At 36.5% G+C, this 22,178-nt stretch overlaps 1 protein-coding gene across 7 annotated transcripts in view; it reads left to right on the top strand.

The window, feature by feature from the left end:
• The window catches only part of Phf20l1 (PHD finger protein 20 like 1), a 67,112-nt gene extending 58,247 nt beyond the window's left edge, over positions 1-8,865 (top strand). For all 7 annotated transcript variants that reach the window (XM_075960892.1, XM_075960897.1, XM_075960896.1 and 4 more), the window contains 3 exons: positions 3,047-3,401; positions 4,571-4,736; positions 6,840-8,865. In XM_075960892.1, coding sequence (XP_075817007.1) covers positions 3,047-3,401; positions 4,571-4,736; positions 6,840-6,982 — 664 coding nt within the window. In that variant the 3' untranslated portion in view covers positions 6,983-8,865. The remainder of the gene's footprint in view (positions 1-3,046; positions 3,402-4,570; positions 4,737-6,839) is intronic.
• The last annotated feature ends 13,313 nt before the right edge of the window (positions 8,866-22,178 follow it).

Genomic DNA, 22,178 nt, shown 5'->3' with positions numbered 1-22,178 from the left:
TTTAATATTATTTTTATTTTGTGACTGCATTTATGTGTATCACATGGGCATGGTACCTGTAGAGGCAAGGAGAGGCTTGATTCCCAGGAACTAGTTATACATAGATCTGAGCTTAGCTTTGCAGTCCCATTCTTACAATCTGAATACAAATACAAATCTTTTATTTATTTTACAAATAAAAGTATAACATTAGTTAACCATAAATATAAAGACAAACTAAAAGAAATAAATTTAAATAGGTTTTTTAAAAAATTATTTTATTGGGAGGAGGTTTAGAAATAAAATTGTCTTTACAGATTGTAATATAGTTTATATCAGGTAGTCTTTTGGAGGTCCAGAGTAGTACTTCAGAAGACAGAATATTTAAAAGACATCTACTTTTTAAAAGTAAGAAAAAATGATTAACTATTTGTTGGCAAGCTCTGTCTACCTGATTCAAATCCTACTATATCAAAAGATTTTAGAGCTCATGTTGTGTGCACAGAGCTAACTACAGCTGTTGTGGTAAGTCTGTTTTCACTTCCTGATGTAATGTACAATGAATTTAGTCAACTAGGGTGATGTGTTCTTCAGTCAGCTTAAAACTCCGAAAGGGTGAGGGTGGAAACAGATTCTGGATCACCTTTGCTGCTGTGCACTGTAATGCTTTAGCCTGAGGATAGTCTCATTTAAAGAAAGGCCAGGTCCTTCTACCTAACGTCTGGCTAGTTTTGAGGGGTTGTGCTCATTTCCTTCTAAAGCCAGGCCAGCCTTATTTAAAGAACACAGGAAAGATCCTTTTATTTTATATAAAGTGGATGGTCTACTCCCAAGATTTCATACTTCTTCCCTTTTGCATCCAGAGGCCCCATGCCCTTTCCTGTGAGTCTGAGATTGCTGTGTTTTTGACATGCTCTTCTGCCTCCTCTGTTGTCTCAGCCAGGCAGTTTAATTTCACCTGATAAGTTTCTGTACCTTTCCGTTTCTGTGCCTCTGTTCCTTTCTTGCTTTATTCCTCACTCTTGATAGCAGCACTCATATTAATGACACAGAACATCAGCTTCTGTTATGCTGTAATTTCTTTGTGCTGCCTCTGTCAAAAGATCTTGAATAATAAGATTTTATTGCATACCTTCCTTCTTACTATTTTGTATGTACTTACTATGTTCCAGCTATACCAAAACATAATCCCTAAATGAAGTATGTTTCTTAGACATTCAGGTCTTTTTACAGCTAGTTTCCCTAGATATGTTTCCATCATTGCCTGCTGGCTAGATTTGAGCCTGCTCTACTGGGTACATTGCATATATACTGAAACCATCATTCCTTTTAGGTAGGTTTTGGACCTTAAAGTCCTCCTGAATTAGGATTATAAGTGTCTGCTACCAGGCCCAGCTCTAAATATAGGTTTTCAGAGTGTTATGTCACCTTTCCAAACTGGCAAGATTCATTCCACTGGACTGTGGAGGCAAAGAACTAATTTTCTTCCTAGTATGCCTTCTACTTACTGAGAATTTTAAGTAACTATTTTCTGGATATTAAATTGCTAAAAGTCTAAAAGATAAAAGATGATAAAATGAGAAATTATAAATGTGTATATAAATACTAGAAGAAAACTGATTAGAGTTTCATTTAGAAATTATTAATTTGCAGCCATTGTTTTTTTTTTGGACTTTTAACTATTTTATTGAGTAGTACATATCCAAATGTTGCCATCATCCATCTTAAGTTTGAGAATATTAGCTTAATGCCCTGGTGAACAAAGTCAGAGACTTTCTCATTGACTCCCACAGTGTGAACATTTTGAGTTTTTTTGTTGTTGTTTTATTATTATTATTTACTTATTTATTAAAAATTTCTGTCTCCTCCCCACCACCGCCTCCCATTTCCCTCCCCCTCCCCCAGTCAACTCCCCCTCTCTCATCAGCCCGAAGAGCAGTCAAGGTTCCTTAATTTGCAGCCATTGTTGAGCCTTTAGGAGGAGTCATAACTTCTGAGTAATCTTGTACTTAATTCTGAGCAGAGCCCTGCTTTGCTTGAGCATTACTATAGACCACAGTCGATATGAATAACGACCCTTCCCAGGAGGCCAATTGTATAGTAACTAAAATAAAAATATATTCTATTCTGCAGTTCCTTATCAGGAAATTGGTCTGAGTGCAGTATTTTAACTTGTGTTCAATGATACATGTGCATACACATCTATCGGTGGAGAACTGATGGAATGGACTAGACTGACAATTAATATTATTTACCCATTAAAGTCTAAATAAATAAAGTCTGTGTGTACTGGTGGGGCAAGATGCTCACTATGTGCTGTTTAGGAAAAAGGAAAGGTATGAGGAGTCCTATTTGTATAAACAATTTCTTAAAGTATACTTTCCTTTTAAAAAAAACACAAAATACAAAGATTTATTTGTTCCTGTTTGTATATGTTAGTACCCACGTGTATGTGTATACATCAAATGTGTGCAGAAGAGGGCACTGAGTCCATGGAACTGGAGTTATAGGCAGTTGTGAGCCACCTGGTGTAGTGCAGGAAACTAAACCATCAGATCCTCTGCAAGAGCAGAAAGTGCTCTTAGCTCCTTAATTTCCTCTCCAACCCCTCAGTTTCTTCTTTTTCATAATTTTGGATGTATAGAAAAAGTCCGCAAGATTATATCACATTTAAAATTGCTACAGTGGATTAGACTTTTGTTTTTTATGTGTTTAGTTGTAGAACTTTTCTCATGAATACAGCTTTTATTTTTGATTGACTAAAGGTTATAAAATATGCTCACATAAAGTTTATGTATCATACAGTGACAGTGAAAAGTATATAAAGACATGTGTATATCAATCAGAGACTTTAATCAACAGAATTAAGTTCATTGTTGATTTTCTGAGTAGTATTTCTTTAAAACTGAGAGGGGATTGAATTTTGCATGAAATGTTAGATGAATCAACTTAAGAACAAATTTTTCTTTGATCCTGACCTATTTCTCGCATGGTTACCAAATCTATTACAATTTTCAGGTTGTTGTCATTCTTTTCCTAAGTGCTATGTCTCCGTTCTTCTTTTAAGGAATAAACATCATCCTGATCTTCATCTCTGGGCTTGTTCTGGGAAGAGAAAAGACCAGGATCAGATAGTAGCTGGAGCAGAGAAAAAACTGACACTTCAGGACATAGCTAACTCAGAGGGAAAGAAATATGTACAGAACCACAGAGAACCACCTCTGAAAATGGAAGGAACGTATATAACAAGTGAACATAGCTATCAAAAGCCACAAACCTTTACTCAGGACTGCCAGTCTCTCACAGACCCTGGAAGCTCAGATGATGATGATGCTAGCAGTTTTGAAGAAGATGGAGAACTCCGCATGGGAAATAAAAGCCATCTTCTGTATTCAGCAAAAGAGCATGGAGTGTCAGAGAAGGTAATGGTTCCCATAAGAATAAGAGAATGAGCTGTTAGCATTAAACACACCTAATCCTTGGGCTTTGCTAATACAATAATACCTGGCTAAAGATTTAAAGTTTTATCTTTTCTCTGCCACAAAACATTATCCATGTAAACACTGAGTTGTTATAATCCATCCATCTGCTACCCTAAAGTTGATAAGAACTACTGATGTCTCCAAAAATTAATGACCCACATTTTTTATCAAAATGAAAAATGAGTTTTGTGGGACCATTTGTTATATATGGTGTCACGTTTAATATGTTTTGGATAAAACATGACCCTATACTTCCAAATCTGTAGCATATTTGTCTGCATATCAATCCCATTATCAGTAACTGTTAACATGTCTCCTGTTTGTTGGGCTTAGCACTGAGATTGAAATGGCTCTTAATGCCTTATTGATTTTCCACTAGCAAGGCCACTTTAAAACTTGTTCTTTATTATTCTGGCTTTTAAAATCATCACCAAAAGTTCACAGCTAAATTTGGAAAGCTTATATATCATGAAACTTGTAGCAAATTATTTTGTCAAATTAATATCCTTCTCTGAATCTAATTACCTTAGGCAAATCTAAATCTAGATTTTATGTGTATGTCTTGAATAGTTTGCATTCTGATGTTTTTTAAAAGATTCTTATCTTCCTTTAGTTCACCAGTATAACCACAATAACAAAGGCCAGTGTATCATCAACTGAACTTTTAAACTAGTGTTTTATAGTTTGCTTGATTTTTTTTTTCAATCATTGATCTTCCTTCACTCCATTTATGTCACCAGTTGGAATTAATGAATTAACTGAGGGAGAAAATGGTCCACGTTACTAGTCAACCCAACTATGGAATGGAATTAGTGTGTTCATTTATTTAGCACATTTTACTGAAATCGTCTCCTGTGAGTCACACTCTGGAAAAGGCATTGAGGAGGAGGAATTTAGCAAGATCTTTAGTTTGGAAGAGCACTAGATGGAATTTCATGGTGTGCAGGAACTTTCTCTGAAGACTTTCTCAGAGTCTGATTGTCTTCTGCCTGCCTATGTAGGGGGATAGGTTTTACTCTATCCTTCTCATTTTAAAGAAACATTTCATCCAGTTCTCTGTGTTTTGTTTTATTCTATTTTGTTCTATTTTTTCCACTGGTCCTTTGTAGAAGAATCCTGCTTCAGGAAATAAAGTGTTTGTTTATAATGAAAAAAAGGGCACAGAGGGCCCAGGAGATTCACATCTTCAGTGGCAGCTAAATCTCCTCACGCACATAGAAAACGTGCAGAATGAAGTCACCAGCAGGATGGACCTCATAGAAAAAGAAGTGGATGGTAATGTAGCCAAGAGCTCAGGTGTAACTACTATCATCTATTTAGTGTTGTTATGAAGAAGATGTTTGGAGCTAAGTTGTAGGATGCAAACTATGTAGACCCTACCCGATCTCTGTCTCTTCCTTTATGTTGTATTTAGCATGTGCAGGATGTTGTAGGACAAGATGGTGGTATTATCTTTTAGTAGTGGTTTCTTGTCTGTTTGTTTTATTCAAAATTTGGATATTTATTAAATACTGCCCATTTGCCTGGTTTTATATGGAATATTTGGGCGAGTGTTAGTTTATTGAAAAATATTTTCTTCAAAGTCAACACATTCATAAGCATATTCATTTCTACTTTGGCTTCTATTTGTTAAGTAGAATTAGTTCCTGCGAATTAAACAAGTAAAACATAAGTTTGCATGCAAATTTTCAAATAATTTTCTCTCACATATGTAAATTTTATCATCACATAGAAACTCTGAAAAGTAGCCAGAAAAATACCCCCATTTTATATTTGAGAAACTAGAATAAATTGAATTCCAGGAATCCCATATGTTTCTTTTGGTTTGACTATTTTGTCCTGACCTCATAGAACATAGCCTGCCTCCACCCTTTAGTCCTTTTTCTGTAAATACTGCATTGTGCTAAAGTAGACATGCTGTGCTTTATGCCTTTCTCTCCCTTAAGAGAGGAAGTGGATACCTTTTTCAAAAGCATCTTACATTTGATTTTAATTTCATTAGCTAGAGGTACTTTATCTTCTGTGGATTTTTGAAGAAATGAAACTGTGTTTTGACAATTCCATGTTTTTAATAGATTTTTTAAAAAGGAAACAATGAAAATTGAGCATGTAAATTCGTTGATTGAAGTCTACCTAGTATTTTAGTCCACTTGAATATCTTTTTTCAATGTTTCAATAAAGAAGTGATCCTGAAGGACCCTAAGAAACTGTTACCTCTTTCCTTTGTTAATGAGGAAGATGTGGCTTGGAGAGATGGTAAATGGTAAAGCATTTATTTTGCAAGTATGAAGACCTAAGTCCAGATCCCTAGAAGCCATGCAAGTAAAAGCCAAGTGTGATGGCATGCACTTGTAATCCCAGCAATGATGATATGGGAGGTGGAGGCAAGTTGATTCCTGGCACTTGCTGGCCAGCTAGCCTAGCTACTTGGCAACATTCCTGGCCAATGAGAAACCTGGTCTGTAAAATGAACAGCGGGCCACTTCCTGCCACCTGGCTCCCCAGCTAGTTTTACACCCAAAATAACAACACACAAATTATATTCATTTAAACGCTGCCTGGCCCATTAGCTCTAGTCTCTTACTGGTTAACTCTCACATCTTGCTTTAACCCATTTCTATTGTGTATCGCCACTTGACTGTGGCTTACCAGCATGAGTCTAACCACCATCTGTCTTGGGTAGGAGAAGCATGGCATCTGCCTGACTCTGCTTTCTTCCTGCCAGCATTCTGTTCTGTCTACTCCACCCATCTAAGGGCTGGCCTATCAAAAGGCCAAGGCAGTTTCTTTATTTGACCAATGAAAGTAACATATAGACAGAAGACCCTCCTACATCACTGGTCTCCAATAAAAGGTTATAATGTCTAAGGAACAACATCCGACTTTTTTTCTGACCATCACATGCACACACAAACACATGTACACAAAGGAGAAGATTAAGTAAAAATTATTAATATCTAAATTAGTAGAAAGTTTGAGCAGGCGTGAGGAACTGTTATTTTCTGTTGCTGAAGAGAGTGAATAAGACATACTAATGAATGTGTTTGTGTGTGTGTGCATATTATATATACTAGAGGGAAGACATCCTAAATGAAGTATGTATGTATGTGTATGTACATGTAGGGTGACAGGGAATGGGTCTGGGTATGTAGCTCAGTAACAGAACACCTGTTTTAGGTTCAATCCCCAGTATTTCAGGGGGAAAGTGTCTGAGATAGCAGATGAAGATCACCTAGAAGGATTAGAACTATTGTGGGTGGAATGCCTGAAAAGAGGGAAGTGAACTCTTTGTTTCAGTCACCAATTCCATCCTTCTAGTTGATTGTCTTCTGGCTGTTCTTCTAATGTCAGGTAACATATTTTCTCTCTTTATCCTAGTTCTGGAAAGCTGGCTTGATTTCACAGGAGAATTGGAGCCACCAGATCCTCTTGCAAGACTGCCCCAACTTAAACGCCACATAAAACAACTCTTACTTGACATGGGCAAAGTACAACAAATAGCAACTCTTTGCTCTGTATAACAATAGTAAATACTCAGTGGCAAGAATGTGTCTTCAGCTAAGTGGATAGTCAAAAAGCTTAGTAATGTTTGGTCATTTACTGATTTGTGACATCAGTAGTATGGCATCGTGGAAGGAAAATGAAGAACAACTTTATCAAGAAAACTGATATTAAAAATGAGTGAGCAAGCTGCAAATGCTAATGTCATCTATGCCAAGAATCAGTGCGTAGAATACCGAGTGCCATACTAAAGGGGCAGAATTGGCAGGATTCTTATAGTTGCTTTCACAAAGCTCAAGATACCTGTAGAGAGAAATATGGTGTGTTTATATAGACTCTAGAAGAGATACCCATCTTTATAAACCAGCATTTGGCCAAAACAACACTGTAAGGAAATTCAAGTTCTGGAGAGTTCTACACATTTGCTCTAAGAATTGCCTTCTCAACAGTTGGATACAGCTGCAAAGATACTTAGGTTATTTAAACTTCTGGAGGATCATGAGCTATTTCTTGGGTGATGAATGTATTTAATCAGAAAACTGACAATGGAAGTCTCACGTTTGGGGAAACAATTGTGGAATTCTAACTTCATTATGAATGTATTTTAAGAAACCCACCAAATAATTGGAATTTATTGCGGGCATTGTGCTCTTTAAAAACAAAGTGGCTTACAAAAGGGCCCAGTGTGCCAAATGTTGATACTGCTGGAAAGAGGGCTTGAATATTGCAGGAGTCCTGCCACCCGCTGTACACAATGCCATTAACCATACAGTCCTATGCACCACATGCTGTGTGTGCTCTGTGTAGGTGAGTGGCACTGTCCAAGCTTCAGCATACAGTTTGATCCTGGATATGCTTGGTGTGTTTGTCTTTTGAAAAAACAAAAAACAAAGAAAAAAAAAACAAACCTCAGCTGGGATGAGGAGTGACAAAAATATCAAAATAATCTGTGGCTGTAGATTTTTTTTTTAACTGCTAGTAGTGGAATACTGGAAAGGCTTCATTTCTGAAGACAAATTTTATTTTAAAAGATAAATATGCATTCAAAAATTTTAGCTTTGATCATAAATGGACAGATTTATGAAACCAAAGGCAACTAAGTTGCTTACTCAGCTCTTGCTGGATTTTTGAGCCTAGGTCCTACTGTCTGCCAGTCCTGGTGTGAATTGTGTGCACCCCCCAGTGCTACATGTGCAGGTATGCGTAAGTGAGTCTGCTTGTTTAAATAGTCAACGTACATATGTACATAATCAACACATATTTATATCACACATATCTAGTTTTATTACTATAGACTATACGAATCGGTGGTTAACATAAAATGTTACCTTTTAACAGACTGTTTTTAAAAACGAAAAATGTATGTACAGGTTTTGAAATTTTTTTAAAAAGGGGAAAAGACTGTAAAGAGGAGGCTATTTGATGACATAACACTTGAATATCTTTTGCCTCATTCTGTTTATCAGTTCTAGCTCTCTGTATAAACTCATTTAGAACTGATAGACAGTGAACTTGAATTTATCTTTGATAAGAATTCATGCCACTGTACATTCAGATATTATTTAAATTTGCAAACACACTGTTCTATATGTAAGGTACTGTATGTAAAACTCTATTAAAACTATTCCACTTATCCTAAAATTTCAGCTTGCCTTTTTGTGGCCTTATGTTTTGATGTGAAGATTAAAAGAATGTGCAAAACATTGAGAACTATTTTTATTGCCTTTTGAGATTTTTCCAACTGACAAATGTGCCAAAGATCACCATATGTAAAGTTTATTCCTCTGTATTTACTTGTCATGTCCAAACTTTGTCAGAGCTCCTACTGATGAAAGCTTTAGCAGAAGTCATTGTGGGGTAATTGCTTAAATTTGCATATTAAAGTAAAACTTAGTGCCTATAACCCATGTGTGGAGTAATTTTACTAATGTCTGTTTTAAAATTGATACTATATTGTTGATTTATGTTTTAAAATGATAGCTCTAAAGCTGTCAACTGCAGCTGAGACATTGAATTTGCATCTTCTTTTCAGAAATAGAGCCAGTAATGTCCTTAGCCTGTGAATAGTGGTGTTGCCTTGATTTTTGTCATATATGCAGATGAGCTCTGCATTCAGTTATACTCAGCTTCTCAGTTCTGGTGACTTTGGTTAAAGTACTGCACAGTGTTGTGGTATAGACTAAGTGTCCCTACCACAAAAGTCTGGAGTGCTCCAAATGTGGGGTGCCAGCTGATCTCCACAAGAGGAAAGTTCAACATCTCACTGTGTGTGGTAGGATCACTATCAAAATACAGGGTCGCTAAAGATTCAGTGTACAATATCTTCAAGTTATGTGCTTCAATTGTACACAAAACAGTAGTGAAGTTCATGTTTAAATTTAACTCTCATGCCAAGAATGTGTCATGATAAAATGTAAAGATTCCACTATTGAAGAAAACACCAAATCCAAAACATTGTCCTTCCTGAGCATTTCCAGTAATGAGCAATAAACCTATATTTCAAAATTCAACCACTTTGTTAGCTGCCAGCAAATTGAGTGCTTCATTAACAGAACATGTTAAATGTTCTGCTTGCTTCTTTGTCAATGAATGAGAAAGCTGATCCTTAGATTTCAAGCTTTAAAGGCTATATCAAATTATGTGCACATATGCTGTTACTATGGAGCCTACCCACAACTGCGTGAGGCCCATTAGCAGCTAGAGAGGGCAGAACTTTTCTTTGAGAGAATATTTTAACTTTGGAGAAGCAAATTGATTGTGAGATGTCAAGTAAGATTTGTTTTTCCTCTTAGTCTTACCTAAAATCATTGTACTGAAATGTGAGCAATGAACTGGAGAGGGTGTTTCCTTCAAAGATAATGTTTCATTTCCCAGACAGAAGAAAACAAGTCCTGGTGGAGGGATTCCTCCTCATAATTTCTGGCAAATTTAATTTGTACTTTCTCGTGGTTGTCTGTGGGTCCACTGACTGTGGAAGTAATGTACTTTCTCCTTAAAGGAATTGTTATTCTCATAATTTCAGGCAAAGCCCCTGTTCCTATTTGTTTCAACTCCATGTTCATACTAAAATGTGCATACTTCACATGGTCAGACTGAAGCATACTTCTTCCCTAATAAACCAAATCTGCTGCCATTGTCACTGTCTTGGTTAATAACATCCTGTCGGTCTGTGTTTGACATGCAGTCAGCATTTAACAGTCATTTCATCACCGCATGTATTGATTCCTTAGAACAACATCACTGTCTTCCTTGATCCTGCTGGGGACTCGTAAACAAGGTCATGAAGGTATGAAGCAGTTTTGCTTGCCTCTGTCATTCTAGCTGTGTTTTCATTCTGAGCCTTCAAAACTCTCATTGCTAGACTAGAGAATTGCGCTCAGTAAGCACCTGCTCCATGCAAGGCATTGTACATGCTTCCTGCAGTGCCTAAATTCTTTCACAGGACAGGTAAGAATGACAGTTTTCTAAATGAGTGTGTTGAGGTTCAGGCTTAGGTTCAGATCCATCCTGGATAATAAGATAGTTTTCATGCCCTGTGTAGCATGTGTTCCTTGGCTATTCTTGTGATTTCAGTTTTCTACTGTGAAACCTCTAGGGACTATTTCAAACTCTGTTTGGTCTGTGAGATTCGGAACATGTGCAAGCTGATGTAACCAATTCATAACAATAGAGCCTGGGTGTTAAGATTGTGCTTATTTCTAACTCTGGCAAATGTATTACTCCCTGTGTAGAAGATCCTCACTTGCTTATGTCTCTGTAAATCCAAACCCTCTGTCTTGGGTTTCTTATCCTAAGTGAGAAGTAATTCATTGCCAAAGGTTCGTTTATTATCAAATTTGGGATGAATTCTGTCACTGAATAATAAATTGCTATATTAGAATAGGCACAGATTTTGTTATCTCAGTTTTCTGTAAGTTTACTAGCTGTGTGATTACTCCAAGCATTGATTTCTTTGTCTGTAGATGGGAGCATACCAAACTTGGAACTTTTCTTTGATAAAGTACCAAGAAACTTAGGAAGTGAATTGGAAATTCAGTGGTCATTGATTGTTACCTGTGTGCAGTCCATTAAGTTAACATGGTTAGAGTTGAATAGAAAACAGGATCATGCTCTGTAGGCTAACGGAGGCAGTAGCATTTTCTAGTGGAAGCTCAACCAGAGAGACCAAAGAAAAGAAGATAATTAGACTTGTAGGTAATGGAGCAGGGAAAACAGATGCTGTATATTCATTGAAACAGTGTTCTCTTAAATTTGAGTAGAACTTCTAGAAAAATTTAAGACATTGTAATTCCTAATGTCTGTTGCTGTTGAATAGCTCTTATAGCACAGCCCAACACAAGACTTCTGAGTGTACTTAGTTTATTAGAAACACAATCTGAACAAGTCAGTAGCAGGAGAAAGGTGAGGGGAATGGAAGAGGGAAGGAGAAAGCAAATAAGCAGAATTGAAAACACTGTTATGAGCTTTGATTCTGCCCTCCTTAGTTCATTCTAGATGGGGTATGTAATTTACAACTTGTAAATACTAATATTATAATCAGTCAGTTAGAACATTATTAAATGTATGCAATTGAATCTGATGCATTCCAGTGGTTTTGTTGTTTACCAACCTAAACCAGCACTGTTTTTGAAAGGACATGAGAGCTTTGAGGTAACATGACAGACTAGACACTGCCTACATGTGACTTTGTAAAGCAGAGTCAGAATAAGGAAAAGCAAACTCTATCTGATAGAGAAGTTGGAAATCCATGGAGATGGTGTAGACCAGCCTAAAGTATATAGGAAAAGATGAAGAGCGTGCTGAAAAGGGTAAACTAAGTATAGAGCAGTATACCTTTCTAGTAGAGAGAGGGGAAGCAGAACCTACTGAGAACTCAAGAACAATGGCAATGGGATTTTGATCCTACTGCACGTACTGGCTTTGTGGGAGCCTAGGCAGTTAGGATGCTCACCTTACTAGATCTGGATGGAGGTGGGTGGTCCTTGGACTTCTCACAGGGCAGGGAACCCCGATTGCTCTTCTGGCTGACGAGAGAGGGGAACTTGATCGGGGGAGGAGGAGGGAAATGGGAGGTGGTGGCGGGGAGGAGGCAGAAATCTTTAATAAATAAATAATAAAAGAAAAGAAAACAAAAAGATAAGCCAGGAGGCTCTGGTGAAGAGACTGACAGTTCTACTCTTGGAACAAATGTATAGCATCCACAGCCTTAAATCCAGATGCAGATTTTGGTAAGACAGTAAATGCTCTAGTAGTCAGATCAGCAGTGGAAAGGAATCCTGTTTTATTGCTGGATGTGTGCCATCTTGAGAACTTGTTTAAAATTGAGCCTTCTTAAGTGACTGAGAAATAGGACAATCACTAATCACACTGGATTTAACTTGCTACATCCCTAAGGTAAAGGACAGCCTTACGTGGCCTTTGTGGAGAGGGCTCCCAAGCTTGAAAAGCTTAGGTGACACGAAGGTCTGCCTAGACTTAACTGCATAGAGAAAGGTAGCTCTGTCTTTGATGGCTGATAACAAACAGCCCTAGAGGTTGTATCTTGGGGTTTGTGATTGCTGTGAAGAGACATCATGACCACAGAAACTCTTAGAAAGCATTTAATTGGGGCTAGCTTTCAGTTCAGAGGTTTAATCCATTATCATCATGGTGACACGCAGGCAGACATAAGTGCTGGAGAAGCAGCTTAGAGTTCTACATTCAGATTCTTAGGCAGCAGGAAGAGAGACTGATATTAGGCCTGGCTTGAACATTTGAAACCCCAAAGCCAAGCCCCAGCAACACTTCCTTCAACAAGGCCACACCTCATAATTGTGTCACTCCCTATGAGCTTATGGAGGCTAATTTAATTCAAACCACCACAAGTTGATAACCCTGAGTCTGACAGGATCAAGGAAAAATCAGCCTCTGGAACTAACTACTTCCCTTCACTGCTGTAGTCTTGAGAGTTTGGAAGATCCCAAAGATTAGTTGTTCAGAATAACCAACTAGTTTAAGGTGTCCTGCTAAGATCTTTGCATCCTGTGAAGATCCAGCAGAATACTTGTCATCACATCTACTTTGCAACAGGTTGATCGGCACTTAAGGATTTTACGAAGTTCAAAAGCAGGTCCTGGCGCTATATAAATCTATTGTGGGAAGATACTTAAGTGGGCTTGGCTCTGGTGGACTTAGACACATGTGAAGTACAGACCAACTTCAACTGGCCTTCTCTTGACCTGTGCAGGAAACACAGTCTCTAAGTCTAGAGAACTTGGAAGCCACTCTGAAAATTCTCTTTTTTTTTCCTTTTTGCCCATGTACCCCTCCCTTAGTTACTTTTAGCAGCTTTTACCTTACCATAGTAAAAAGAAAAACTTGTTCTAATTTTATGTCTTTTCATAAATTTATCTGATTTTGTTGATGTACTTTTTATTATTGGCCAATCCTATTTTCTTTCTCTCTCTCTCTCTCTCTCTCTCTCTCTCTCTCTCTCTCTCTCTCTCTCTCTCTTTTTGCTCTGGTTGCCACTACCACCCTTCTTTTTATTATACATTATGATTTTGACTTTATCTTTTTTGGGGGGGGCGGATTTTGAAACAGGGTTTCTCTGTATAGCCCTGACTGTCCTGGAACTCACTATGTAGACCAGGCTGGCCTTGAAATTGAAGATCTGCCTGCCCCTGCCTCCCAAGTGCTGAGGTTAAAGGCATGTACCACCACTGCCCGGCAACTTTATCTTAAAAAGCATGGGATAAATTTGGACTAGCTGAACATAGCGGACAATGAGGAAGAATGGGCACTCAAGAACAATCGCAGTGGGTTTTTGATCCTACTGCACGTACTGGCTTTGGGGGAGCCTAGGCAGTTTGGATGCTCACCTTACTAGACCTGGATAGAGGTGGGCGGTCCTTGGGCTTCCCACAGGTCAAGGAACCCTGATTGCTCTTAGAGCAGATGAGGGAGGGTGACTTGATTGGGAGAGGGGGAGGGAAATGGGAGGCAGTGGCGGGGAGGAGGCAGAAATCCTTAATAAATAAATAAATTTTTAAAAAAAGAAGCTATTCTGTATTGGTTTTATGTTTTCCTTCTCACATTTATGTAACTTTGTTTTCAAGCTTTCTTATTACTGGAAAATATTTTCTATTCATTTATTCATCCCTTGCTTGTTTTTATTTCCCTTCTACCCCACTCCCTTTTCCTCTTAGCAAAGAAGTTTTAAGAAAAACTAAAATGTTAAAAATGAAAAACAAATATAAAACAAAATGTCAATATGCTCAACCAAACAGAGAAAGAATATCCGGACCGGAGGTCAGGTTCAAAGGAATAATACACCCAAACATCAATAGCAAAAAGAAACAAGCATGACTACAAGATCCAAGAACTCTGGGAAATGCTCAAGGAACCAAACTTCAGAATATATATGGAATAGAAGACTAAACTGAGATTTTTTAAAAAGGCATATAGAACCAATTTTATGGAATTATAATCAAAACTTTCACACATAGAGAAAAAGTGAGCATTCCAATACAAGAGAATTGAGACATGGTCAAAGGAAAACCTCTCTAGAACATAATATCTCAAACGTACAAGATAATATTGAAAACCTCCTTCTTCTGGACTACCTTTCAAGTCAGATGAGTAAAAAATAATTATTAATCCTACCCAGCTACAGTGCCCACAAACCATAGTAGTAACTATCAAGCAAGATATCCCTAAAGCTACTATAGTGGACATTTCTTGGCAGTAACAGACAACTGTGTAGTTGGACTTAAGGCAACTCAAAAGGAAAGAAATCCTGCCTGGTACTTTAGTCAACTATGTGACTAGTGAGATCACTGATCTTGAGAGGAGAATGAGGCACTGTCACTTTTCTAAGACAGTTTAATTCCTAATTCTATCTTTATTCTTTGTTATCCTTATAATCACTGATAAGTGTAGCTCTCTCCTCTCATCAAAACAACTTCTTGACTCAGCAGACAGCGGCCATTACAGTAAGCCACAATTGGTCAAATTGTGGAGAATAGCTGACAATGTGGTGCCCAGCCACAGTTTGCTACACACATAGGCTCAGGGAACATCGTGCAAAAGGAAGAAGACAGATTTTAAGAAGCAAGATCAAGAAGTATGCTAAGTTTATCTTCTGTTTTTAATAGGGATGCCACATGCATGAATTCTCAATAGTATGGCTACCTAAACAAGACTTGAACACTGACAACACCAGTTGTCTTCTGGAAATAACATAGCTGTTGCATGTGAACTGGCAATAGCTGTATTTTCCTATGTAATACCTACATAATATGATCAGGCCAGTTAAAAATTCTAGCATGGATTGAAGAGGGTCTCCAAAGGCTAAGAAACTATTGTCAGTTGATGACTGCAGAGTGAGGGAGAATTACATTGCTTGAGGGATTTGAGCACTGGTAAATTCCTCATTTCTCAGTAGATGGCCCCTTGCCTGTGTTCATATGGGCAGCACTAACTGGGCTTAGTGGGTACAAAAATAAATAAATAAAAAGACAATAGGGAGGGGGATGTAATAAGAGGTCCTTAGGGTAGTTGGAGGGGAATTGAGGGGTGTATAATTGAGATACATTGTATACATTTATAATAGTTTCAGAGAATAATTATTTATAATTATATAAAAAATAAAAAATAAAATACATTTAACATATATAATGCCCTAACTTCTGAATATAAAGGAAATAAAATTACTATTCCAAAGAAAGAAACAATAAAAATCCAATTATTTATTGTTCTCAAGACATATACCTCATGTAAATAAACTCACAACCTGGTAGTCAAGGGATGGAAACAGCTATCAAGTAAATAGGTGAGGGGAAAGGCCTGGAATAACTTTGGATATGTAATAATAGATTTAATTTCAAAACTAAGATGAAGAGAGTCATTCTATATTACTAGAACAATTTGTGAAGAAGATATGACAAGGAAATACATATTCCCTGGATATTGAGTTCACAATTTTATAAAACAAAACTGACCGTAAATGATGAAGTGGATGCCATACAATAATGGTAGTTGACTTCAGCATTCCCATTTATCTAGCTAAGTCACATGAACTAAAATTGAGAATTAAACTGTACAAACAGATAAAAACAGAATATTCATTCAGTAGTTGAGAGTGCACAAATGATCCTCAGCAACTCATGGAATATTCCACAAAACACACCACATTCTAGGACACAAATGTACTACATTCAAATCCACAAAACTTGTTTTTTTCCTCCACAAGATATATTTTGGTCATATTCTTTCCTCTGCCCAAACATTTCCTGGAACCTTCCCACCTTCTTACACAGCCAACTTCATGTTGTTCTTTCCCTCTCCCTCTCTCAGAAAGAGAAAAAATTAAAATCAAGCAAACTAAAAAAAAAAAGAAAAGAAGATTAAAAATACCCAAACAAAACAGCAAACATACTACAGTAGGCTTTGTGCAATGCAATATAGACAAAACACGAGGCAAGGAGTCCAAAATAACTTTTATAAATATGTTAGAGGTTTTTAAAGAGGAAATTAATAAATCCATTAAAAATCTATGAAAACACAAACAGAAGAAGGAAATGAGTAAAACAGTTTAGGACCTAAAAAGTGGAAATAAAATCAATAGAATCTATGTAAATGTTTTTACATATATATTTATTTTTAAAATTTATATACTTAATTTATTTTACATCCTGACTACAATTTCCCTTGCTGCAGTTTTACCTCCCTCCTCTTATCCCATGCCAAGATCAAAGAAAATGTTTCCTGGTACATCTGAGACTCTGTGAAAAGACTAAATCTAAGAATAATACAAATAGAGGAAGGAGAAAAAAGAAACAATTTTTTTCAACAAAATTATAGAAGAAAATTATCCTAATCTAAAGTAGGAGATGCCTATCAAGTTACAAGAAGCATACAGAATACCAAATAGACTGAACCAGAAAGGAAAGTGCCTTCAACACATACTAATCAAACACTAAAAATAAGAAAAATATTAAAAACCAAAGGAAAAGACCAAATAACATATAAAGACGGAATTATTAGAATAACTCCTGTCTTTGCAATGGAGATTCTAAAATCCAGAAGGGTCTAAATAAATGTTCTAAAGACTTTAAGAGACCACAGATGATGTCACAGAGTACTATATGCAGCAAATAAGAAATTTTAGAATAAAGCAAATTTAAGCAACATCTGTCCACAAATCCAGCCTTACAGAAGCTGATAGAAGGAAATCAAACCTGAAGATGTTAACTATGCCCAAGAAAACACAAAGGATAAATAATCCCAAACTAGGAAATCAAAACAGGAAGCACACACACACACACACACTTTGGCATATGCTTCTATACATGTTCACAAATAAGAAATTTAAAAATACCTGGGAATATACAGACAGTCTTAGAATGAATATTTAAGACACTAATAAAGAAAATCAAAGAAGTCACTAGAAAAATGAAAGACCTCCCATGCTCAAGGATTGGCAGAATTAACAATGAAGAATAGGAGGAGGAGGAAGAGGAGGAAAACAAGGACTATAATACCAAATATTATCTACAGACTCATTGCAACCCCCATAAAATCTGGATAGCATTCTTAACAAAAATAGATTCATAAAAAATTTTTTACAAAGTTCCCAGTGACTAAGGTATTTCTTAGAAAAAAAGAACAATTCTGAAGTTGTTACAATACCTAATTCCAAATATATTATAGAGTTATCATAATAAAAGCAGTATGGTACTGTCAGAGAAGCAAACATGTAGATTAATGGAATAAAAGAGAGGACCTAGAACTAAAATCACAGCTATAGACACCTAGTCTTTGACAATAATGTCAAGAGCACACAATGAAAAACATGTACCCTCTTCATGAATATATATATATATGTACACACACACACACACACACATATATATATATATATATATATATACAGAGAGAGAGAGAGAGAGAGACAGAGAGAGACAGAGAGAGAGAGAGACAGAGAGAGAGTGTGCTGGGAAACTGTATAGCCATATGTAAATGAACAAAACTGTATATTGCTTACCTTACACAAAAGTTAGTTCAAAATGTGTCAAAAGACCTTAGGGTAGACATGAAACTCTGAAAGTCCTAAAGGAACAAAACACTTTGGACAAAACACTTCAGTACTTTATGTACCATAGGAAATTGCAGAAATGGAATACGCAGGTTAACATTCCTGCAGTTCCAAAAACTCATGTTTCTGGGAAGGATATTATAAAATATTATAAACAAAGGTCATAAGCTATTCAGGCAGTACAAGAACACAAAGCAACTAGCAAACCTTCAGAGGTATTAACAGCCTTGACTTTAAAATTGTTAACTTTAGAACAGCTGATACAGGAGCAAGTAGATGCTCATCATATTGAAGAATCAACCAGCCCTCGGAATTTTCCTGTATTTGTTGTTAAAATAATTCTGAAAAATGGAGAATGGTGACATATCTAAGAGCTGTCAACAAGGTTATTCAACCTATGGGCCCTCTACAGTCCTGAAGTCCTCTGCCTTCTCTATTACCAAAAGGATGGCCTCTTATAGTCATTGATTTAAAGGGTTGTTTCTTTATTATACTTTTACAAGAAAAGGATCAAGAAAAATTTTCTTTCACAGTGCCTACTTATAATAATTCTCAGCCTACTAGGATATACCAGTGAACTATCCTTCCACAGAGAATGTTAATAGTTCCACCCTGTGCCAATACTTTGTAAATCAGCCATTGGAAATAATATGCAAGAAATTTCCTAACTCTGTAATGTACCATTACATGTGACATTTTGTTATCTGACTCAAATGCAGATACTTTAGAAAGAATGTTTGAAGAAGCAAAAAAAAAAAAAAAAGTTTTGCCTAAATGGGGATTACAAATTGCTCCTGAAAAAAATGAAAAGAGGAGATTCTGTCAATTACCTAGGTTACAAAATGGGTTTACAGAAAATTAGAACACAAAAGTCCCAAATTAGGAGAGACTGATTGTGGACTCTTAATGACTTTCAAAGATTGTTAGGAGATATTTCCAGTCTATGACCAGATGTTGGGATAATACCTGATCTAACAGTTCATTTAAACAAAACCTTAGATAGTGACAAAGACTTAAATAGTCCCAGAGAATTAACAGCTGAAGTGGAAAAAGAATTGGTGGTCACTGAAGAGAAATTACAGGAGGTACAAGTAGACAGGGTGAATCCAAATCTTTTTTTTAATATTTATTTATTTATTTACTATGTATACAATATTCTTTCTGCGTGTATGCCTGAAGGCCAGAAGAGGGCTCCAGACCTCATTTCAGATGGTTGTGAGCCACCATGTGGTTGCTGGGAATTGAACTCAGGACCTTTGGAAGAGCAGGCAATGCTCTTAACCGCTGAGCCATCTCTCCAGCCCCCGTGAATCCAAATCTTAATTGCCTTCCAGAATTTCCCCTACAGGAATTTTTATGCAAAGGGAAGATATTGTCTTAGAATGGATCTTTTAATCACATAAACAAAGTAAAAAATTAAAAACTTATGTGGAAAAAGTCTCTGAATTAATTATAAAAGGAAAATTGAGACTTTGTCAACTAGCAGGTATAGACCCAGCAGAGATTATAGTTCCTTTTACTGACGATGAAATTAAAAAAATTATGGGATGACAATGAACCTTGGCAAAGAGCTTGTGTTAATTTTTTGGAAAAATTAATAGCAATTATCCCAAAATTATAGAATTAACCTTATAAAGAGAACTATTTGGATTCATCCCCGAATTGTATGTGATGCACCAATAACTGGAGCCCACACATTTTATACAGATGCAAATAAATCAGGAAAGGCAGGTTACAAATGAGAAGAATTAAGTAAGGTGGAACAAAGTCCTTATACTTCTGTCCCAAAGGCAGAATTATATGTTATTCTCATGGTACTAAGGAATTTTAAAGAATCTCTCAATATAGTTACTGATTTGCAATATGCAGAGAGTTGTCTTGCATATTGAAACTGCTGAATTTATACTAGATGATACAGAATTGACTTCATTGTTCATACAGGTTCAAGATATAATCAGGAATAAGTTGTCCCATATAGATAACACACATCTGACTAATGCAGAAATTTATCGATTATTGATTGGAAGTGTGCTGAAGGCCTCAGAATTTCATAATAAATATCATGTCAATAGCAAAGGTTTAAAGAAAGAGTTTTCTATTACATGGAAACAAGCTCTCTAAGGTGATTATAAAGATTATAAAGAGATGTCCTACTTGCTCTTTGTATAGCCAAACACCATTACCTACAGGGAGTAACCCAAAGGGTACTCAAAGGAGAGATCTGGCAGATGAATGTGTTCCACTTAACAGAATTTGGAAAATTAAAAATATGTACACCACACCATTGACACTTACTCAGGTTTTCTGCCTTGAGCTCAGAAAAGGCTGATTCAGTTATCATGAATTTATTAGAAGTTATGGCCATCATGGGTATACCTACACAAATAAAGACAGACAATGGTCCAGCATATGTATCTAAGACAATAAAACAGTTTTTGCTTATTATAATATAAAGCATATCACAGGTATGCAATCCTGTATACCAAACAATCCTACAGGTCAGGCAGTTATAGAAAGATCAAGTCGAGCTATAAAGGATATGCTAAACAAACAGAAGGGGATGGAAAATACCTCCAGAAATAGATTGCATAATGCTTTATTTACCTTGTGTTTTCTTAATGCTAATGAGAAAAGAATCAATGACAGCAGAGAGATATTGGATAATAGAAAAAAAAACTTCTGAATTAAATCAGCCAGTATATTTCAAGGATGTGCTGACCTCACAATGGAAACCAGGAGATGTGCTATGTTGGGGAAGGGGTTTCATTCTAGTTTCCACAGAAGAAGAAAAGCTAGCTATGGATACCATCAAAATCGATAAAGATTCGGTTTGAAAAAGAGAATCCTCTTGAGAAAGAAAAATGACAGCTCATCCACAGAGATGACAATCATACAGGTGGTAAGAAAACCTCATAAGCATTGGGGCAGGGTTCTGTTCTTGTCTTTGCAGGTAAATATTCATCTAACGATAAAAAGATCCAGAAAAAAATCAACAAGCAAAGAGAAATCTGCCTTATGATGCTGTATTATCTGCATAATAAAATTTGATTATTTGGACATGTATACATCTCATAGTGATAGAGTAACCAATGCTGCTGTTTATTCTTGATTATATTATGTTTGAAGTTATTCTCTTAATTTTGTTTTCAGAGACTTCACTACTACGAGTGAGAAATGACACTGAGATGAACCCTGTAACCCTGATGAAAGTGCTCATTAATCATTGGACGTCTGCGTGATCCGTTAGATTTACACATGCTACATTTCCATCTTACCAATGTGTGTGCAACTAGAGACTTAGCATGGGCAAAAAATACCCAGTTATGGATGATGATGGTAAGAGCAGACGTCCTTGGATTATCTCTTCCTGGCAAAGCGTTTAGTCTTGCACCACTGAATGTGGTACTCGCCATAAGTTTGGGTATGTGTCTTTTTAAAACTTGGATTTAAGAAGTTACTCCCAACTCTTACTTTGGAGAGCTTTTATGAAAGTTAGATTTTTTGTGTGTGTGTGTGTGGTTGGGCTATTATGGTGTTGGTTTAAAAAACCTGTCTATGCTTATCTTAATTCTTAGATAAATGGTCATATGTATTTGTCTTTCATCATGGTGTGTTTTAGGTTGTAATACTTTTCGAAGTTAAACCAACTTTGCACTCTGAGAATCTACTCAACTTGGTTATTATATGTAATCTAGTTTTTATATATTGCTTTTATACTATGTGACTAAGAACAATGCATCTATAAAAATGAGAAATAGGTTTTTTCCTACATGTTTGGTCTTAATAACAGGATAATGCTTATTTTTGTCAGATGAAATATTCACTTCACTATTTTTTTGGAAAACTTTAAAGTTCATCTTATTTCTTTCTTAATGTTTAGTAGAATTCATTAGTGAATCCATTTGGGAAATTCAGTTTTACTGATATTCATCTATTCAGAGATCTGGAAGGAAGGGGGGATGGAAGGAGAGGAGGGAGGGAAAACTGCAGTCAGATTGTAACGGTGTAAACGAATGCAGACAGATTGTAAAACTATATAGACAGCTTTAATGGCGAAATAGACTTACAGAACCACCGTTCCGCGGAGACCAGGAAGAGCAGAAGAAGGGATGGCTGGGAGCATGCTTGCCAAATTTATA

Source organism: Microtus pennsylvanicus, chromosome 2 (assembly GCF_037038515.1).
Source record: "Microtus pennsylvanicus isolate mMicPen1 chromosome 2, mMicPen1.hap1, whole genome shotgun sequence".
NCBI lineage: Eukaryota > Metazoa > Chordata > Mammalia > Rodentia > Cricetidae > Microtus > Microtus pennsylvanicus.
This window is presented reverse-complemented; position numbering and strand designations above follow the sequence as displayed.